The sequence below is a fragment of the Phyllostomus hastatus genome, unplaced genomic scaffold (assembly GCF_019186645.2).
Source record: "Phyllostomus hastatus isolate PE091 unplaced genomic scaffold, TTU_PhHast_1.1 phas_scaffold_46, whole genome shotgun sequence".
Classification (NCBI taxonomy): Eukaryota; Metazoa; Chordata; class Mammalia; order Chiroptera; family Phyllostomidae; genus Phyllostomus; species Phyllostomus hastatus.
In genome coordinates, this window is record NW_025334032.1 from 31,932,883 (window position 1) to 31,950,028 (window position 17,146).

Genomic DNA, 17,146 nt, shown 5'->3' on the forward strand with positions numbered 1-17,146 from the left:
CAGATCCTTTAGCAGATTTGTGACTAATTAACATACCCTTCCTACCACACCTTTGACTTTGGACACATCTCATTATTTGTGTATAATAACCCTTGGCAAAATATGCAGACAGCTTATGCAGAATGCTTCACATGAAGAAAGTGATACAAGTCTTGCTCCAGAAGGAGAGCCGTGAAAAATATCCCTTTCAAGCGCAACCTTGACATTTAACATACTTTTTCCCATACCAGAGCTGGGCCACGTGCTTGCAACCCCAGCTCGCTGCTGCTGCTGCTGCTGCTGCTGCTGCTGCTGCTGCTGTGCTGCTGCTCTTTCCCATGTTTGGCTCCATCTACACAGCAATTTTCAAAGCAGGTTCCAACTCGCTTGGGAAGACTTTCAGATGGTGTAGATCTGGCCCGACAAACCCATACGCTGGGACTGACTCCTTCACGAATGTGCCGAACCCGTCGTTCTCAGGTCTCTTCACTTCGGAGCTCGGGGTCTGCATAAATGTCCCCTCCACGAGAGCCGTCTTCGTTTTTCTCCAGATGTGCAGAAACAAATTCCGTGTACCATTAACATTTTAACCTTTCTTTTCTACATTTTGGACTGGTTGAACTAGTTTTGCCAAAAAAACCCCAAAATGATAGTAGTGTCGTGCTAACAGGGTGAAGCTTCCAGCGGAGCCGGGTGGGAGGGACAGGGAAGGGAGGGTATAAAATCCAGACTGGTGACACGCTTGTTGTATGCCACGGGCTCTCCTGTACACTCTGCATGGTTGCTCATGCAGTCCTGAGAACAACCCCGTGACTGAGTACTATTATCACCCTCTCTATATGGGCGAGGAGTAGGCGGACTTGTCCAGAGTTAGCAGTGCAGGAGCCAGGACTCAGACCCAGGCTTCTGAAGTCACAGCCCGCTTGCTTAGCCACTGTTTTCTCTCCTCCAAGTCGGCCTCGACAGCAACATGCCCCTCTTTTATTGGAAATAGTGGCATCCAATTTAACAGATACATGCTCGTGTCTACTACCCCCAGGTATGCGTGTCTCATGAAGCGTCATTAGTGGCTGTCTCTCAGACCTTTTAAAAGGGTGCAGAGAGTTGCACATGTCTAGGGAAGCCTTTGTTTACTGGAGGAGCCTGCATATTTTCAGGCATGCATCACCCTTGATTAAAAAGCATTACATATGCCCTTACTTGCTTTGCCCTGTGAACCAACGAGCAGAAAACAGTTCACAGGAGTCAGTGTTTGTGGTTGCCTGCCGTGGGACGTGGGCCAGAATTCCTGATGCCCCACGGAGCCGAGAGCCAATGCACCAGAGCGCACGCCAAGTTGTCCTCTCACTAGCGAACTGGAGACCTGGTCAGCTGGAACGTAAGTGTCTATTTCTCAAAAGACAGAAGACACTCAACAAAATATCCCAGGGGGATCCTACCTGATGCAGAGACTTGAAGAATTTATTGTAGGTCTATTGACTCTCGTCTGGATTGAGATTCGTCCAAATTTTTCCGCCTTCTTTACAGGCAACTCAGTTTTTCTCCCTTGTCTTAAACATTTAGCTATAGAAGTCGTGCCACACGTCTTATAACAAGCTGGGACATTAAGGTTTTTCCCTTATACATCATGTTTCCTTACTTGAAAGAATGGCTTGAAGAGTTTTTTTTTAAATCAGTGTGTTTTATACTATGTAAGTTGTCTTCACCTTATTAGATATTAAATAAAGACAAATATTTATATTCTTTTTTTAGTTTATTTATCCATTGCACATTCCAAATTGATGGCAGCCACGGGACATGTGTAGTCTGGGCTTTGCCTTACTTTCAGTCTCTGTCTCTTTCTCGTCTGAATTTTAGCTTTTTTTTAAATTTTTCCTTGGAGGCAGTGTTGCTGGTGCATCAGTCCAAAGTCATCGGTGGAGCTTGGTCAAACAGACATCAAAAATTCCAGCCATCTCATGTATGACAGCCCAGTATCTCAGTCTCTGAGATGTTTGGTTACAAGTATTTGGAAGTCACAGGAAGTATTAAGCAGGGATTCTTCATCTAGGGTCTCTGGATAGAATTCAGGGTGTGCATGAACTTGGATGAGGAAAACTTTCATTTCTCATTTCACTAAATTCTAACTGAAACCACATTTCTCCCAATGATGAAGGTGGACAAGCTGCTTCCCCTCCCCCCACGCCATGGTATTAGCTGTCCCTGGGACTCTGTTACCCAGACAAGCCAGACTTTTCCGTTCATTGAAGTTGTTGCAGAAATCGCAGAATGTTTCTTACACACATCCCTGCTGCACAGTCATGGTCGTTATCAAACCTGCCCCGATCACAGATGCTCCTGGGACATCGCTGGCCCCAGTCAGGCACCCAACCGCAGAGCTGAAGGTGTGCAGGTTGGCGACCTAGGTGCGGATGCTGGTCCTCAGTGCTCCCCGTCCGCACTGGTTGGTGACAGGAGATGAGCCAAAGACTAATGTACAGCTCAGCGCTCTTCCTCTAGCTAAGCAGCAACAATCTGCACGCTGGGATCTTTACAAAATACTTAATTTATATTAACTTCCTCACATTTCAAACAGTGGTCTATTATATAGTTCCCTCATGTTATATTACTAAATTACAGCTTTGTGTTTTGAACACCTTGATAACTGTTTTCATTATTATAGGTTTCCTTTATAATTTTTGTGTATTTTATTTATACATTAAAAATATTATTCTGAGCAATGACCCACTGGCTCCGCCAGAATGCAAAAGAGATCAATTAACACAAAAAAGGCTACGAACACCTCCATGACCCTATAGGAAAGGCTGAAGGGGCAAGAGGTTTTCAGGAATGCATGCACCCTGACTCCAAGATGTCCTTGTACTCAAGCAGATGCGGTAGCGGTTGACGGGTGGGGAGGACACAGAGCAAGTGTAAGACAGAGAAGGGCTGTCGACCCCGTCTATCACCCACTGTTACCTTCAGAGTTCCAATCCCCTGAGAACTCAACTCCGCTCTTAGGAAAGAAGGCCGAGTCCCTGTGGGGTTGGCACCAACAGTTGCAGAGAGAGCAGGAGCGAGGGAGCCCCTGTGGGTTGTGTCGCTGGGTGGAGAGAGACAACTGCACTGCACATAAAGGTGCGTGCAATTAAAACAGTCTGTTCTGTCACTCCTACAACCTGAAGGCCTTGTTCTAGCAGCACTGCTGTGTTTTGTTTATGTAAGGCTGTGGGTCCCTAAACATAACAGACAAAATTCCTATTTTTTTTGTAAGGGAGTTCAAGGTAAGGAGAGGTAAAGGGTCGTCTTTGTACATGACATCACTTGAGGCAGAACTAGGAACTCTTAGGTTTTGTAGAACGTGTGTGTGTGCATGTGTGCATGAGTGAGAGACAGAGAGAGAGACAGAGAGAGAGAGAGAGAGAGACTGAGATTGACTACAGAGACAATATCCTAACAAGGAAAGTTAAAACTCTGTCTCTGAGCCAAGCACTTCAGTCAGATTAAATCTGTGGATGAAACTGAAAAAAGCACACACACACTTACATAAAATACACAGCCACAGACGACAGGGTGATGGGGGGTGAGGATAGATGGAGGTGGGCAAAGGGGGGAATGGGGACGGAAAGAAGTTTTGCTGGGGGTGACAGGCACACGATGCAGTGAGTAGATGATGCTTGATTGAGTTGCACACGTCAGACCTATATGGCTTTGTGAACCAATGTCACCCCAATAAATTCAATAAAAATAATTTAAAAAAGAAACCAAAATCTTAGATTAATGTTTGAGGAACCAGATAAAAGACATAATTCATTAAGGTAATGATCACCATAGAAATAATGTGTTTGGTATTATTTACAGAGGTATTTTCCTGTCCAGGCTGCAGAACACTTTGTAACTTTCACCGGATTAATTTCAAAACAAAAAGTGAAGCGGGAGGTTTGGACTTTCTCTTGCCCTCCACACTGCGAAGTAGTTTGATATATAATAGTGATTGCACCTGGTGTTTAGAGAAGTGACTTTCTGTGGATAATTGACAGCTATTATTTAGCCTTTGGTCAGTAGGAGGGTTGGGTGCAGGGGAGAAGTGTGAGGGGAAGGACAGAAATAGGTGCTTTTGAGGCCTGGATGTGAACCAAATCGGTCCCCATTTGACAAGCACTGACTGCGCTATGAGCCACGTGCCAAGCCCAGGGGAGGACGCAAAAAGGGTCTGAGTCCTCAGGAATCCAAGTCAGTGGTGGCAGCCAAAGCCCTTTGTTGGCTGGTATAGGACCTCTACTGTGGGAAGTACCTGAGAGGTCATACTCATCTTAGAAAAACTGGGCAATATAAAGAATTTCTTCCTTCAGTGAACCTGGAGCAGCAAAAATCCTATTTTCTATTAGAGCTGTGGAAATGTGTGATTTTTCATCACACATAAAGTGTTTTTAATTTGATGCTGTATTTTGACTCCATATAGACCGTAAGTATATAACAGACAAAGGATGAGACACAGACGGCAACTTGCCAGGGGTCATATCCTGATTCTAAGAAATCAACAGCTGTCAAAAGCTCTTCATTTATGAAAATATATGGGGAAATCTGGGACGCAGGAATGTTTGGGTTAGTCTTACTTTTAAAATAAAACGCCATACCACATTAAGATATTTTTGTGTTATTTTTACAAGACACTATGTGTGGAATCTTTCCAGTTGTGACAATGAATTTGTCAAAAAAGACAACAATAAAGCAATCGCCTTATATTTTTAAAGGCCAAACAATTATAGTTGTGGACTTTATACTCCCAAATCTTATTTCTTAAACTTCCTCTAGCCAATTACAAATTGTTAGCCATCGATAACACACCTTAAAACGACCCACTTTATTGACAAGTTGGATTGCTTTAAGGTAGTACATCTTACTGTAAAATCCTCCTAAAATGGTTAAATTGAGAATATTTTGCTCTATTTCCCCTACCTATGGCAAAACAACATTACTTCCTATAGTTTCTCCCAGTCCTGGGCAATATTGTTTAGTTTAACCAAAAGACTTTTATGAGCTTTCGGGAAAATTTACAGCCTAAGTACAGACAGGCTTCTTCATAATCTGCTTCATAATCACAAACCTTAAATTTCCCCTTTCCAAGTTGTGTCAGGACAATTGTGTGAAAGTCAAACGACCTTTTATCAAGAACACACAGCACGGAACTCCGGATTGACACTTGAAGGCCACTTCCAATATTTTTAACAATGCAGAGCTTCAGTATATGGGAAACAACTGGATTAACCAAGAGGGGTAAGAAAACATAATCTTTGACCCATCCATGCACACGACACCGGCATACAGACTTAGAATGCAAATGAGAAAGAGCCATTCAACGCTATTGGGAGACCTTTCTGGGAGTTGGAGTTTTTGTTTGTTTGCCTGAGATGCTATGCAGCATCCAGTTATGAAAATTCCTAACACCAGAACCAGGCAGAAGTTCCTGTTTCCTCAGTGAACCCCTTCAAACACAGTCTGCCATTTGGTTGCTGTCACATGAGCCCCAGAACGATTGAACTGCACCACTGTGGTTATGTTTTATTATATTTCCAATGCCTGCCTCTAGCATACCTGACACCCTCTTGGAACTCAGCGCGGCTCCAAGCTGCCAGAGGAAATTCCAGCGCTTTGACTGGGCAGTGCAGATTACTCTACCGACACAGCCCTTCCAGGCCCCTCTGCTGCACCCATGCCCAGCCACCTGGGACAGGCCACCTCCGCAGCTGGCCCTCCCCAGTCCCCAGAGCCCTGTGCTTCTGCTTGAGGCTGGCCATCACCACTGATTTCCTGATAGGCAAAACGACCTTGCTTTTGTTTTCAAGGTTAAAAAAAACACAAACATCTCTCATAAAACCTTATCTAGAAATAATCAGAGGCATCAGAGGCGGGGTGGGGGGGAACCCAAATCAAAAGACACCAGAAGCCTTAAATAAATATCAGAGGAAGCGAGATTGAAATCAATGCCGTGACAGTGATGAACTTTACCCAGCTGATGAGATCATAAATTATTCAAGTTAATAACTGTGTCTGTGTATTTAATTGTTTTCCTTTTAATAGCTCCCATCCCCCGCTCCCCGTTCGCCCCTCACCTGCCAGCCTTCTGTCTCTGGTGTTTTTCCAAATAACGTCTAGGGCCCTGGCCGTGGAGTCTCGGATGTGGTCGCTAAAGGACCTCCGGAGAGGGGCTCGCTGGGGCCGCGCCATCACGTGGGCCTCAGGGTCCCCCATCCCCGCAGAGGACTTCAGTGCAGCCCTGGCGCCACGACCATTCTGCTCGGCTCCTCCTGTTACAGACGTCCTGCCACGGCTGCCGGCTGCGGCTCTGCCAGGCGGCGGGGCTGCGTGCGCGCCGGGCCGGGGGACACGGACGAGGACCGGAACGGGGACAGGGTCCGGGCCGAGCCGCCAGCGAGCCCTGCGCCGTCAGGAGCCCGGCATTGCGACTCGCACTGCGGCCCGGAGTGCGCCGACTGCAGGCGGCCTCCTGGACAGCCGCCAAGCGCAAGCTTGCGCGCCTGCCACATCTGGAAAGGCTTACAAATGAGCCAACGACACACTCGCGCAGCTCTGGAGCTGCTTTCGTGGCTATCGAGATGATTCTAGCTTCCTGTGTAATCCAATCACTCGACTAGGTCCCTGCTTGGCTGTTCGTCTATTCAATAACATCTCTCCTTCCCTGGCAATCCACGTAACCTTGCGCTTTGAAGGAAAGGCAGGGCGGAAGGTAAAAAAGTGGTAGAGGTTGAGGAAGGGTGGCAGGTAGGGTGCTCTTCTACTTTCAAGGTTAATTCTCATTTATATTCGCCTTTGATTACCTCCTTTGCGTTTTGTTAACTCGTGGTTTTAGAGTAGGATGTTTAAGAGGCAGGGAGTTCAAGCTTTCACTCGTGGGCGTGGGAATGAAGCTGTGTGGCGGCCATGAGCACCCTGCTGACCAGTCTGGATGGAGTCTCTCTAGGAAATGGGTACCCGAGCTCGAAACGAACTACTAATCAGCTCCTCATATTTCCTCTCTGACTAGACTTCTACTCACAGTCAGTGGTTTAATCAAATAATTCTGGGGTTTGCCTCTAAATAAGGTTCAGATGTCTCCCGGTTCTGTGAATCTTTCAGTTCCAAGTAAGCAGACGTCATCATTATAATTGCACATCAAAATTCTCCCTCAAACAATAAAAAAGTGCCAACACTGCGAAGTCAAAATATGAGCCAACTGCTTCTTTTGCAAGATATGTCAAGTTTCTAAAATGCCAAATAAATCTATTTCTCTGCCAATGAATTTGGCTGATTTTCTGCTTTTTAATGCATTTTTAACCTTTTTTTTTTTTTTTGCTCTTCCTTAAATCCCATCTTATAACTTTCAAGTTTTGGCATGAAATATCTAAGGACTGGTTCATAACCTTTAGGAAATTAAATAATGCTGTAAAATCACTTGGTAAATTGCCAGATACCAAACACATTCTAATCATTATCATAATTATTTATATTCATAAAAGTAGTTTCAACCCACATTGATCTCTGGAGTTTCCAAATTTCTATAGCATGCATCCTCTTTCCCATCAACTTTGACAACAACTTAATCATGCAAAGACTGATAATTAAAATAGTAAGAAGGTGCTTGCAAGTTACAAGTAATACTGGTACTACTGCTTGTTAGTAAACCATGAGTCCTAAATTGTATTGTTTCCAAATTGTTAAAGCTCAGGAGTAACCCTGGGACTGTGGTTCTTGGTAGACATCTACTCCTTCGCCTTACTGCTGGGCTGGGCATGGATCAGTGGGCAACGAGCACCCACTGCTGGGGTATATAGACCTCAGTGCCTGTGACAGCTAATCCCCAGGGAAAATTTCCCATTAATGATCACTAACACCAGGTTCCATTTTAAACGAAATGTGTGTGTGTGTGTGTTTCCCCTTTAAAGAAATCTGAGTGCCTGGAAGCAGGTTGGCGCATTTCCTGGTCACGCCGGACAGAACAGGTGGACGTGGGCCCCCTTTTGCAGAAGAACAGCAGGAAGTACACATCATGCAAGTACTGAACCACACGCTGTGCCAGGCACGGGGACGCAGAGGATAAAGAAGATAGCAACTCAGCCTTTGGACCGGAGAAACCACACTGACCACAAGTAATTTCAAAATAATGTAATACGTTCCATGATAGAAGCATGTACAAAGTGTTACTAGGCATACATGGGAGGGAAAAAAACATAGCCTGGATTCCTAACTCTTCCCAGTCACTAACCTCACCTAAATGTCTAATCTAGTCCTGCAACAATGTCAGGGATATGCAATCATCCCTAGCAGAAATACCAATAGCTGGCTGTGTGAGTCATGAATAATGACTGACTATAATGGCACAAAGCTTTGCTATATCTAAACATGTAAGGAAAGAGGAGAAAGAAAGGGAAAATAACATTTACTGAGTACCTGCAACATACCACAAACTCTACTAGCGCTGTTTATAGACCCGTGCATAGGAATAAACCAGTATAGATGCTATAGCTCCTCTTCAGAGATTAGGAAGCTGAAGTTTAGGAAGAAGAAACTTGAGAAAGGTCACATGGTAAATGGCAGATCCAGGATTCACAACCAGAGCTGTCTGTACCTTGAGCTCATTAAGCCTTCAATGTCTTTGGGCATAAATTAATGATATTGATGAAAATGACCCACTATTAGTGTAATCTAGGCTCAGTTCATACTAAGCTATGGGCCTAAGCTCCTTAATCTTAGTCAAATAAGATCATCCATTGGACCCATGATGTGGAAGAAGCCTGGGTCTCAGATGGGTTTTGAAGGCGGTCCCAGCTATGGAATTCAAAGGGCAATGAGTCAAGAGAACCAAGGTGTAGGCAACATACATTTTAATGACAGGCACCAAGGTCTGGTCTCCAAAGCGTTACAAAATGACCCTCCTTCTTTTCCAGGACAATACTTATTATTCTTTGTAACTCATTTCAGCAGGTTTTGGAAAAATCTACTTATTTTAAAACAGGTTTCACTGGTAGGTTGATCCACAGACCTAATGCATCTAACAGGTTTTATGGTTTTTTTTTTTAAAGGAAATGTACCAACATAAATGTAATGTGTATTGGCAGACTACTGGAGAGGAGGAGCACAGCTAAATATTATCCAGCAGAAAGGGCTTTAATTGATGATTTTACCAGAGTCCAACACAGGGCTAGCAACTTGGCCCTCATTTTTGAAAACTCATTAAGTCCAAATTTCATTGCAAGAATATTTCAGCTCATCATGGATGAATTTCAGCCACATATCATGGGGATGGTATAAAAACCACTTTAATACATAGTCAATTTTAAATGATTCTCGTTTTTGCTTGCTTTCTGTATTTATTGGCCATTAGAAATATTCCACACAGAAAAATTGCTCTGTAGAATCCACTGTTTATAGAATAATTTCTCAAGTTGTATTTCTGCAAATTTTAAATAATCCAAGTCTTTTGAAACTGTGAGAGGTGAGGGCAGCCTGTGATAATTAGTGTTGTCTCAGCTTGGCAGATGGGGAAAGGGGGAATATGAGAAGTTTGCTGGTTTCTCTCAAGATCCCACTGGGAATTATAAGACAAAATGAGAATAGCCACATAATGCTTTGACAGCTTCTCACTTCCTTATTTTTGATGATAAAGAGCTCATTTTAGCCATTGGAAGGGCTGCTCTCTGACCTGGGAGAGCTTTGCAAACTCTTCCAGATCCCCGGAGAGCAGAGATTCTTGTATAGTCAGCTAGAGATTCTGGCTCCAGTATGTCCCTAATATTTTCCATCTAAGAAAAATACTTGGCAGTGCATTTTAAATTTTATCTAGTTTTGTCTAAGTTATAAATTTTGTCTCCTTACTGCAAACAAAAATGTTAATGCCATAGTGTTTCGAGGTCCCATTTGCTTTGATCTAGTGTTAGGGATACCTTACTGTCCATGTCTGTGTAGCATAAGAGTGGTCTTAGGGCCACTCCACTTGCTGATGCAACTCACTTAAGCCTTCTTTAGGGCAGTTAGAACATTCAGGACTACCCAAATGGCTGAGAGTTTCTATCAAAATAATGGGAACAATGATGGGAAATGGAGAGTTTATTGAGTCACTGCCATGCTTGGATCTGGGTCTTCAGCACGGAAAGGAAATTATTAAAACCCTATTTGGCTGAGCCCTATGAGCAATCCGGCCCTGCATCAGCACACCAGGCTTAGTGAATGGCTGTGCCTACCCTGGCATAACAAGTCTGCCTAAGGGGTGGTAAGTCCACCAGAACAGAATTCTCCATTGTGCGGGTATCCAGAAGGCCGTGACAAAGAGAACTCACAGTATGAAGCCCCTGGAACTCTGAGGAATGTGTATTTTCTGTGTACTCCAATTAATAACACCTAGCCTGTAGGGTGTGTGTTGCAGATGACTATTTTGATTTTGAAATATTTATTTAATATGACCATCTTTAGCACACTGCTCTGGTACAAGTAGAAATTTTACTTCTTTATCTGTTTCTACATCTGGAACCCTAATTATTCCATTGAATTTGGTTGAGAATCTCCTTTATGATAAACTCTGTTAAGTGTTCTTAACCAGGGGGCTTAGGTGAAGGTTGTCTATACTGTTTGTTAGATATCTATAGATGCCTGATGGACCAATAAGCCACAATTATGATTTTCTTTAAATCTTTCATCTGCGACCTGGGGGCAGATGAGATCTCCCTTAGAGGGCAAAAGGAAATCCTTAGAATCTATGTCTACATCCATGCATATAGTTCTTTAAATATTTACGTTTTTTACCCTGGCTGGTGTGGCTCTGTAGATTGAGCACTGGCCTGTGAACCAAAGGGTCACAGGTTCAATTCCCAGTCGGAACACATGCCTGGGTTGAGGGCTGATATTTCTCCCCCTCTCTTTCTCCTTCCTTTCCACTCTCTCTGAAAACAAAATATTTAAAAAATACTCATGTTTTTATCTAATGTACAAAGCCCAGAAGCATAATAATCTATGGATATGTTGTAGATAATGATAACTGTATGTGTTGGGGTTTGACACTCAGGAAGTTTTCCGGACAGGGGTTAGTCATGAAAGAAGCTCACACTGTCTCTGCAACTGCTGATATATGCCGCAACCACGCTGTCCTTCAGAACAAGGTAGATGCAGAGCAGTCCTGCCGAGTGAATGTGTGCCGGGAGGCCGGGGAGGAGCATGAGAAGTAAATATTAGGAACAAGAGAAGGAAGGACTTCCTTTGCTTCCTGACTGATGTAACAGTACCTTATTTCCTTTTTCACGGCTGACTCTCATTACTCTCTCTGCTTCCTGAAACAACATTCTGCACTGAGGCTGAGAAAAGACACCTGTGAGAAAGCCAACTGCTACAGGCTGACTGTTTGTGGTCCTCCCAAATTTGTCTGTTGAAATCGAATCCCCAGTGTGATGGTATTAGAAGGTGGGGCCTTCGGGAGGTAATTAGGGTCTGGGGGTGGAGCTCTCACAAATGGGATTAGTCCCCTTATAAAGGAGACCCCGGAGAGCTAATCTGCCCTGTCTGCCAAGCTTGGACACAGGAAGAAGATGGCCCTGTCTGCACCAGGAAGGGGGCTTCACGAGACACCGAATCTGCCGCCAGTGCCTTGACCTTGGGTTTCCTAGTCTCCAGAATGTGAGGAATACATTTCTGTTGTTTGTAAGCCACCCAGTTGATGGCACTCCGCTATAGCAGCTTGCTAAAGAGGGGATGGGCCGGATGGATGCTGACTCTGCTCCAGAGAGGCAGGTGGGTGTGATGGTCAAAAGCAATTACGGATAATGGTTGAGTGGTGAGACTGAAGCGTATACAGTCAAGGATAGTTTAAAAGTCGGACCAAATGGGAACCCAACTATTTTTCTATGTTAATATAACCTATTGATTACACCCTTTCTACCATATTTTAATAAATATCATATGGTAATCAAAAGATTACCAGTATCAATAGGCTCACATGTTTTTGTAAAAAGCTGCTTTACATGTTAACTCAGCTTTTGTCCATGAAGGGATCTTCCTGATACACACACCCAACACACACACAACAAGGTATTACAGGAATTGCCCACTAGGTAATGCAGAACTGTGATCTCTGAAACCAAGGTAAATAGAAATCGCACTGCTCTGGGGTAGTTTCTGGGCTGCAGAGCAGAGAGAGGAAAACCAAACACAACCTGGCAGTCCTGAGGAGACAGAGAGCAGAGCTGATGGAGACTAAGGCAGCTGGAATTTGCAGGTTAGGCGCCAAGGAAGAGGGAGCAGTACGGAGAGTAAGCTCTGAGGATCTGCCGAGGGGTCTCCCAAGCTTTTCACTGACGTGTTATACACGTTCATATCAGTCAAAATGTTTACATACTTACTATCTGCACAGGTGTGAGAAGCAAGTCGCTCAAGCCGGGGAAAGAAGTTTGGAGGTCAGCAGGCAGATTGCTTCCTGGAGCTGCCACAGGGCCGGGGCTAGTTCCTGCTCCCTCCAGCCAGCGTGAAGGGCCTTCATGCAATATGGGGCATGGGGTGGGACCCCAGAGGAGTCATTCAGCCTCAGTAGTGGGGCTAAATTTATCCTAGAATAATGACTACTCTGGACCCTCCAGCAGAAGGAAGAAAGCAATAAAGAGCAGAAATCATGAAACTGGTTATATGCACAGGTCAATAAAATTGATTAATCTCTAGTCAGATTAAGTAGAAATAAAAACTGAGTTTAGCATGGTTACAGGTTTCAAGGTCAACATACAAAAGTCAATTGTATTTATATATACTGCAATGAATAATTAATCATTAGAATAAGGAAGTACCAGTTACAACATGATTAAAAATACGAAATACTTAGCATTAACAATATGTGTACAAAACTTGTACATTGAACGCCATAAAACATTGCCAAGGGAAGTTAAGATCCTAAGTAAACAGATATACCCCGCTTATGCAGCTGCAGACTCAGCATTGTCAGGATGTCAATTCTTCCCATACTAATCTATAGAGTTGACATGCAACCAGGTGAAATTCAAGTAGGCCTTTTTTTTTTAAACTGACACGTTGATTTTAAAATTTGTATGGAAATACAAAGGATCTAAATTAACCAGAAAGACTGAAAAAGAAAAGCAATGTCACAGGATTTACACTCCCCGATTTCAAGACACACGCACAGTGATCAAGACGGGAACGCACTGCCTGAGGGCTAGACGCACAGACCAACAGACAGAGGGAAGATTCCAGAAATAGGTCCACAGTACCCGCTCGGCTGATTTTCGATCAAGTTGCCAAAGTAAGTCAATTGGGTAGGATGATCTTTTTCAACAAATGATGCCGGATAACCATGTAGAAAAAAAATGAAACTTAACCCTTACCCTATAACCTTACACACACACATTAACCATTCAATTGAAAAAAGATAAATGGAGTCTGTGAGTAAACATATCACAGAAAATATGGAAGCGATAAAATCCATAAATAGAGCTCAGGGTTCAAATATGGGTATTACTGAAAATCCTCTGAGACAAGCAAATCATCAGAACTCTGAATCTTTGAAACTCAGATGTATGCCCTGGCTGGCGTAGCTCAGTGGATTGAGCACGGGCTGCGAACCCAAGTGTCGCAGGTTCAATTCCCAGCCAGGGTACATGCCTGGGTTGCAGGCCATGACCCCCAACAACCGCATATTGATGTTTCTCTCTCTCTCTCTCTTTCTCCCTTCCCTCTCTAAAAATAAATAAATAAAATCTTAAAAAAAAAGAAAATCAGATGTGTGTCTTCACAGAGAGGGGGCAGGAAACTGCTGCTTAGAGAATGACCACTGGTTTAGAATACGTACGTATGGAAATGACGGGCTCAGTGCTATGTTGTTGGAACAGATTATATGAGAGAAATTTATTAGAGGGCACTTCAGATGTTATCAATAATAAAATATTTGAATGGTATCATGAAAAATTCATTCTCTGTAGAATAATTAATAATATAAATTCATGTAATATTATTAGTATTGACATGTTATTAACCAAAATAATAAAAACAGCTTAATTCAGTAGTGATAGGTTATTATTAGATTGCATCAATATATTATGATATACTATATGGGAAGACATATTATTTGTCTTCAGGGCACCTAATGGGACCTTTAAAATGCTTATTTAAGCAAATAGGTATTTTTCTAACATTAGCAGCAAAAGAACACACAGTTTTCCCAGCCTCTTCCTGATAAAAAGTAAGCCAAAAATCTCTTTTCAAATATCTTAAACAAGCCAAAAACCCCACTTACTCTTCTGATTAGCATATGAAAAGATAAAGAAAGATAAGTCAGGAGAAGAAAGTTAAAAATAAAAGCCTTGACAAAAAATAAATTGTGGGAGATGGAACATCACCATTCGTTTGCATAAATTAAACTTACACGGGGCGGGGGAAGTGACAGTCTGCAAACTTCCCCCAAGAGGGGACATCTGTCGGGCAGGTCGAGGCAAAAAGCTGACAGGGGAAGGACAGTGAAGATTTTTAGCAAGTGCTTCTTTGGGACAAATTCCATTTTTTAAAAATGTGGGAACACCCTCATTAATAGATTTAAGAAACACGGCAGGGGCCAAAGAACGCTGGAGCTTGTGCTGCTTCCCTAATCTTGAATTGGAGACTTCAGAGTTCTTTTTCTTTTTTAAATATATTTTATTGATTACGCTATTGCGGTTGCCTCATTTTTCTCTCCCCTTTATTCCCCTCCATCCTGCACTTCCCCCTCCCACCAGCATGCCCTCCCCTTAGTTCATGTCCATGGGCTGTACATACAAGTTCCTGGCTTCTCCATTCCCTATACTGTTCTTCACCTCCCCCTGTCCATTTTGTACCTACCATCTATGCTTCTTATTCCCTGTACCTTTCCCCCCATTCACCTCCTCCCTCTCCCTACTGTTAACCCTCCATGTGATCTCCATTTCTGTGATTCTGTCCCTGTTCTAGCTGTTTGCTTAGTTTTTTTTTTTTTTTTTAGGTTCAGTTGTTGATAGTTGTGAGTTTGTTGTCATTTTACTGTTTATATTTTTGATCTTCTTTTTCTTACATTAAGTCCCTTTAACATTTCATATAATAAGGGCTTGGTGATGACGGACTCCTCTAATTTGACCTTATCTGGGAAGCACTTTATCTGCCCTTCCATTCTAAATGAAAGCTTTGCTGGATAGAGAAATCTTGAATGTAGGTCCTTGCCTTTCATGACTTGGAATACTTCTTTCCAGCCCCTTCTTGCCTGCAAGGTTTCTTTTGAGAAATCAGCTGACAGACTTGGGAGTTCTGACTGGAGCGTCCCCTCACGCTGTTACTCAGCTTGAGTTCCTTGGTCTCTGAGGCAATTCAACCTGTGGCCAATGGCTGGCCGGGATCTAGTTGGACGGTCATAGCTGAGCACAGAAATAAAGAGGAAGCATTTAGAATATTCTTAGAATATGTGGTTTGATGGAGTAATTGTACGTCTGTTGAATTTAATGATAAAACACTTTGGCTTCCATTTTAACAGGTTTGTGTCGCTCCCCTGCCCAACTTTATTTTTCTAGTAATCTGTTTTCATAATATTTTAAAATGCTATGTGTCCAGGAGAGATGAAAATCGGACACCATGAACAGTTTAGGGAACCCCGCTGTAAGCAGGTGTGCGAACTACCCACAGAGGAGGATTGCTCTAGTATTTCAGTGACTGGTACTTTCGTTTCCTGTGCTTCAACTGAGAAAACGGTAAACCACTGTTCTGTGAAGTTTTTAGTCAGCCTCTGAATTAAATAATTGTTAGTATTTGCATATTTCTTGCTATTTTTTAGTTGTGTGGTAAATCACAATAGTATTGTTAATATCTCTTGTTAGAAGTTGAAAAAAAAACCCTTTAAATAAAGCGGGACTATTTTTGTCTCTGAGGTCGCATGTGCAGTGAGTGGTTCTCACCCCGCACAAGACTTCAGATCATCGATGACACAAGAACATTGAAAACTGCAACATTAAAAACAAACAAACAAAAGGATGGCTGGTTGCAGGAAATATAACTGGAAATTTGGTCATAATCATGAAATGTTCATTCTAAGGTAAACGTTCTTATGTAGCTGATGTTAAGAAATAGCATTTCTTAGGAGAATGATTTGTGCTAAATTCAAGTTAGAAAATTAGAAATGTTTATAAGCAGCGATTATCTTTAGTTCTCTAAATTCCTGTTATCTCTTCTCGGTCTTCATGGTGTCACTTGTTATTTATTTTTATGGCCAACGGTTGAATTATAATAAAGGAGAACTTGGGTTTTAAAAGTGGCTCACCAAAAATAAAAGCATAAATGAAAATGTTTTGATCTTTTCCTAACCTTGTCACTAAATCTCCTATGAATATACTTATTAAAAATCCTTTATCAGTAGTGATAATAGTTATCTAATGGGTTTCTGGTATTGTAGTGCATGTTTAAATTATAAACCTGTTTCTGTCTCTGTTTCAATGACTACTAAATAAAAAGTTAAAGCCAAAGATGTCTAGATTTTTGCAGCTGGGATAATAACCACTGATTAACTTAATAAGATACTATTACTAGTAGAAATTGTAATCCCTCTCCAAGGCCGGAACCTTCCCATTTTCCCACTCCTCTCTCCTTGCAAACGCAAACTCTGTGCTCCAGCTGGCCATGCTATACAATTACATCACCGGGCCTCGTGCGTTCCCAGTGTCCAAGCTTTGCCGACATCGTTTTGTTGCCTAGAAATATCTCAGAACTTCCTTCCCAGATTTTCAAGGCCTTCTTCCCCCCCAGATCCTCACTATACCACTCAGCTCACATGACCTCTCTCAGCTAAACGTCTAGAGTCTCCTGTATCTTACCACATGGCTCATACCATGTTTCTTGCTCAGCAGGCTGGAAGCACTCTCAAGGTCTAGAACAAGGGAATCCTGCGACAACTACACAGGGGAGGCAGAAAAGGGAGCACACAAAGTAACATCACTTGTTCCAAGTTCCTTTCCCCTTTATTACCGACCCCTAACTTGCCAGTGGAGGAAAGAGGGAGTGAGAGAGGAAGGTTAAAGACGAGAATTGGATGGGCTGACATGTGGCTGGACTTAGATGAACTTGGCGGACGGATAATACATTCCACTGAGGGAGAGCTAAAGATTGTGGCCTCACTAAAGAATCATTAACATTTATGTCTGTTTGCAGCAATGTA

General features: G+C 42.8%; 1 protein-coding gene across 2 annotated transcripts in view; it reads right to left on the reverse strand.

The window, feature by feature from the left end:
* The window catches only part of DLC1 (DLC1 Rho GTPase activating protein), a 340,054-nt gene that overhangs the window by 150,264 nt on the left and 172,644 nt on the right, over positions 1 to 17,146 (reverse strand). The window contains exon 1 of one of the 2 annotated variants that reach the window (XM_045821283.1): positions 6,072 to 6,423. The exons of the other annotated variant lie outside the window; for it this stretch is intronic. Coding sequence (XP_045677239.1) covers positions 6,072 to 6,210 — 139 coding nt within the window. The 5' untranslated portion in view covers positions 6,211 to 6,423. Of the gene's footprint in view, positions 1 to 6,071; positions 6,424 to 17,146 lie in introns of those variants that run through there. 2 annotated transcript variants of the gene reach the window in all.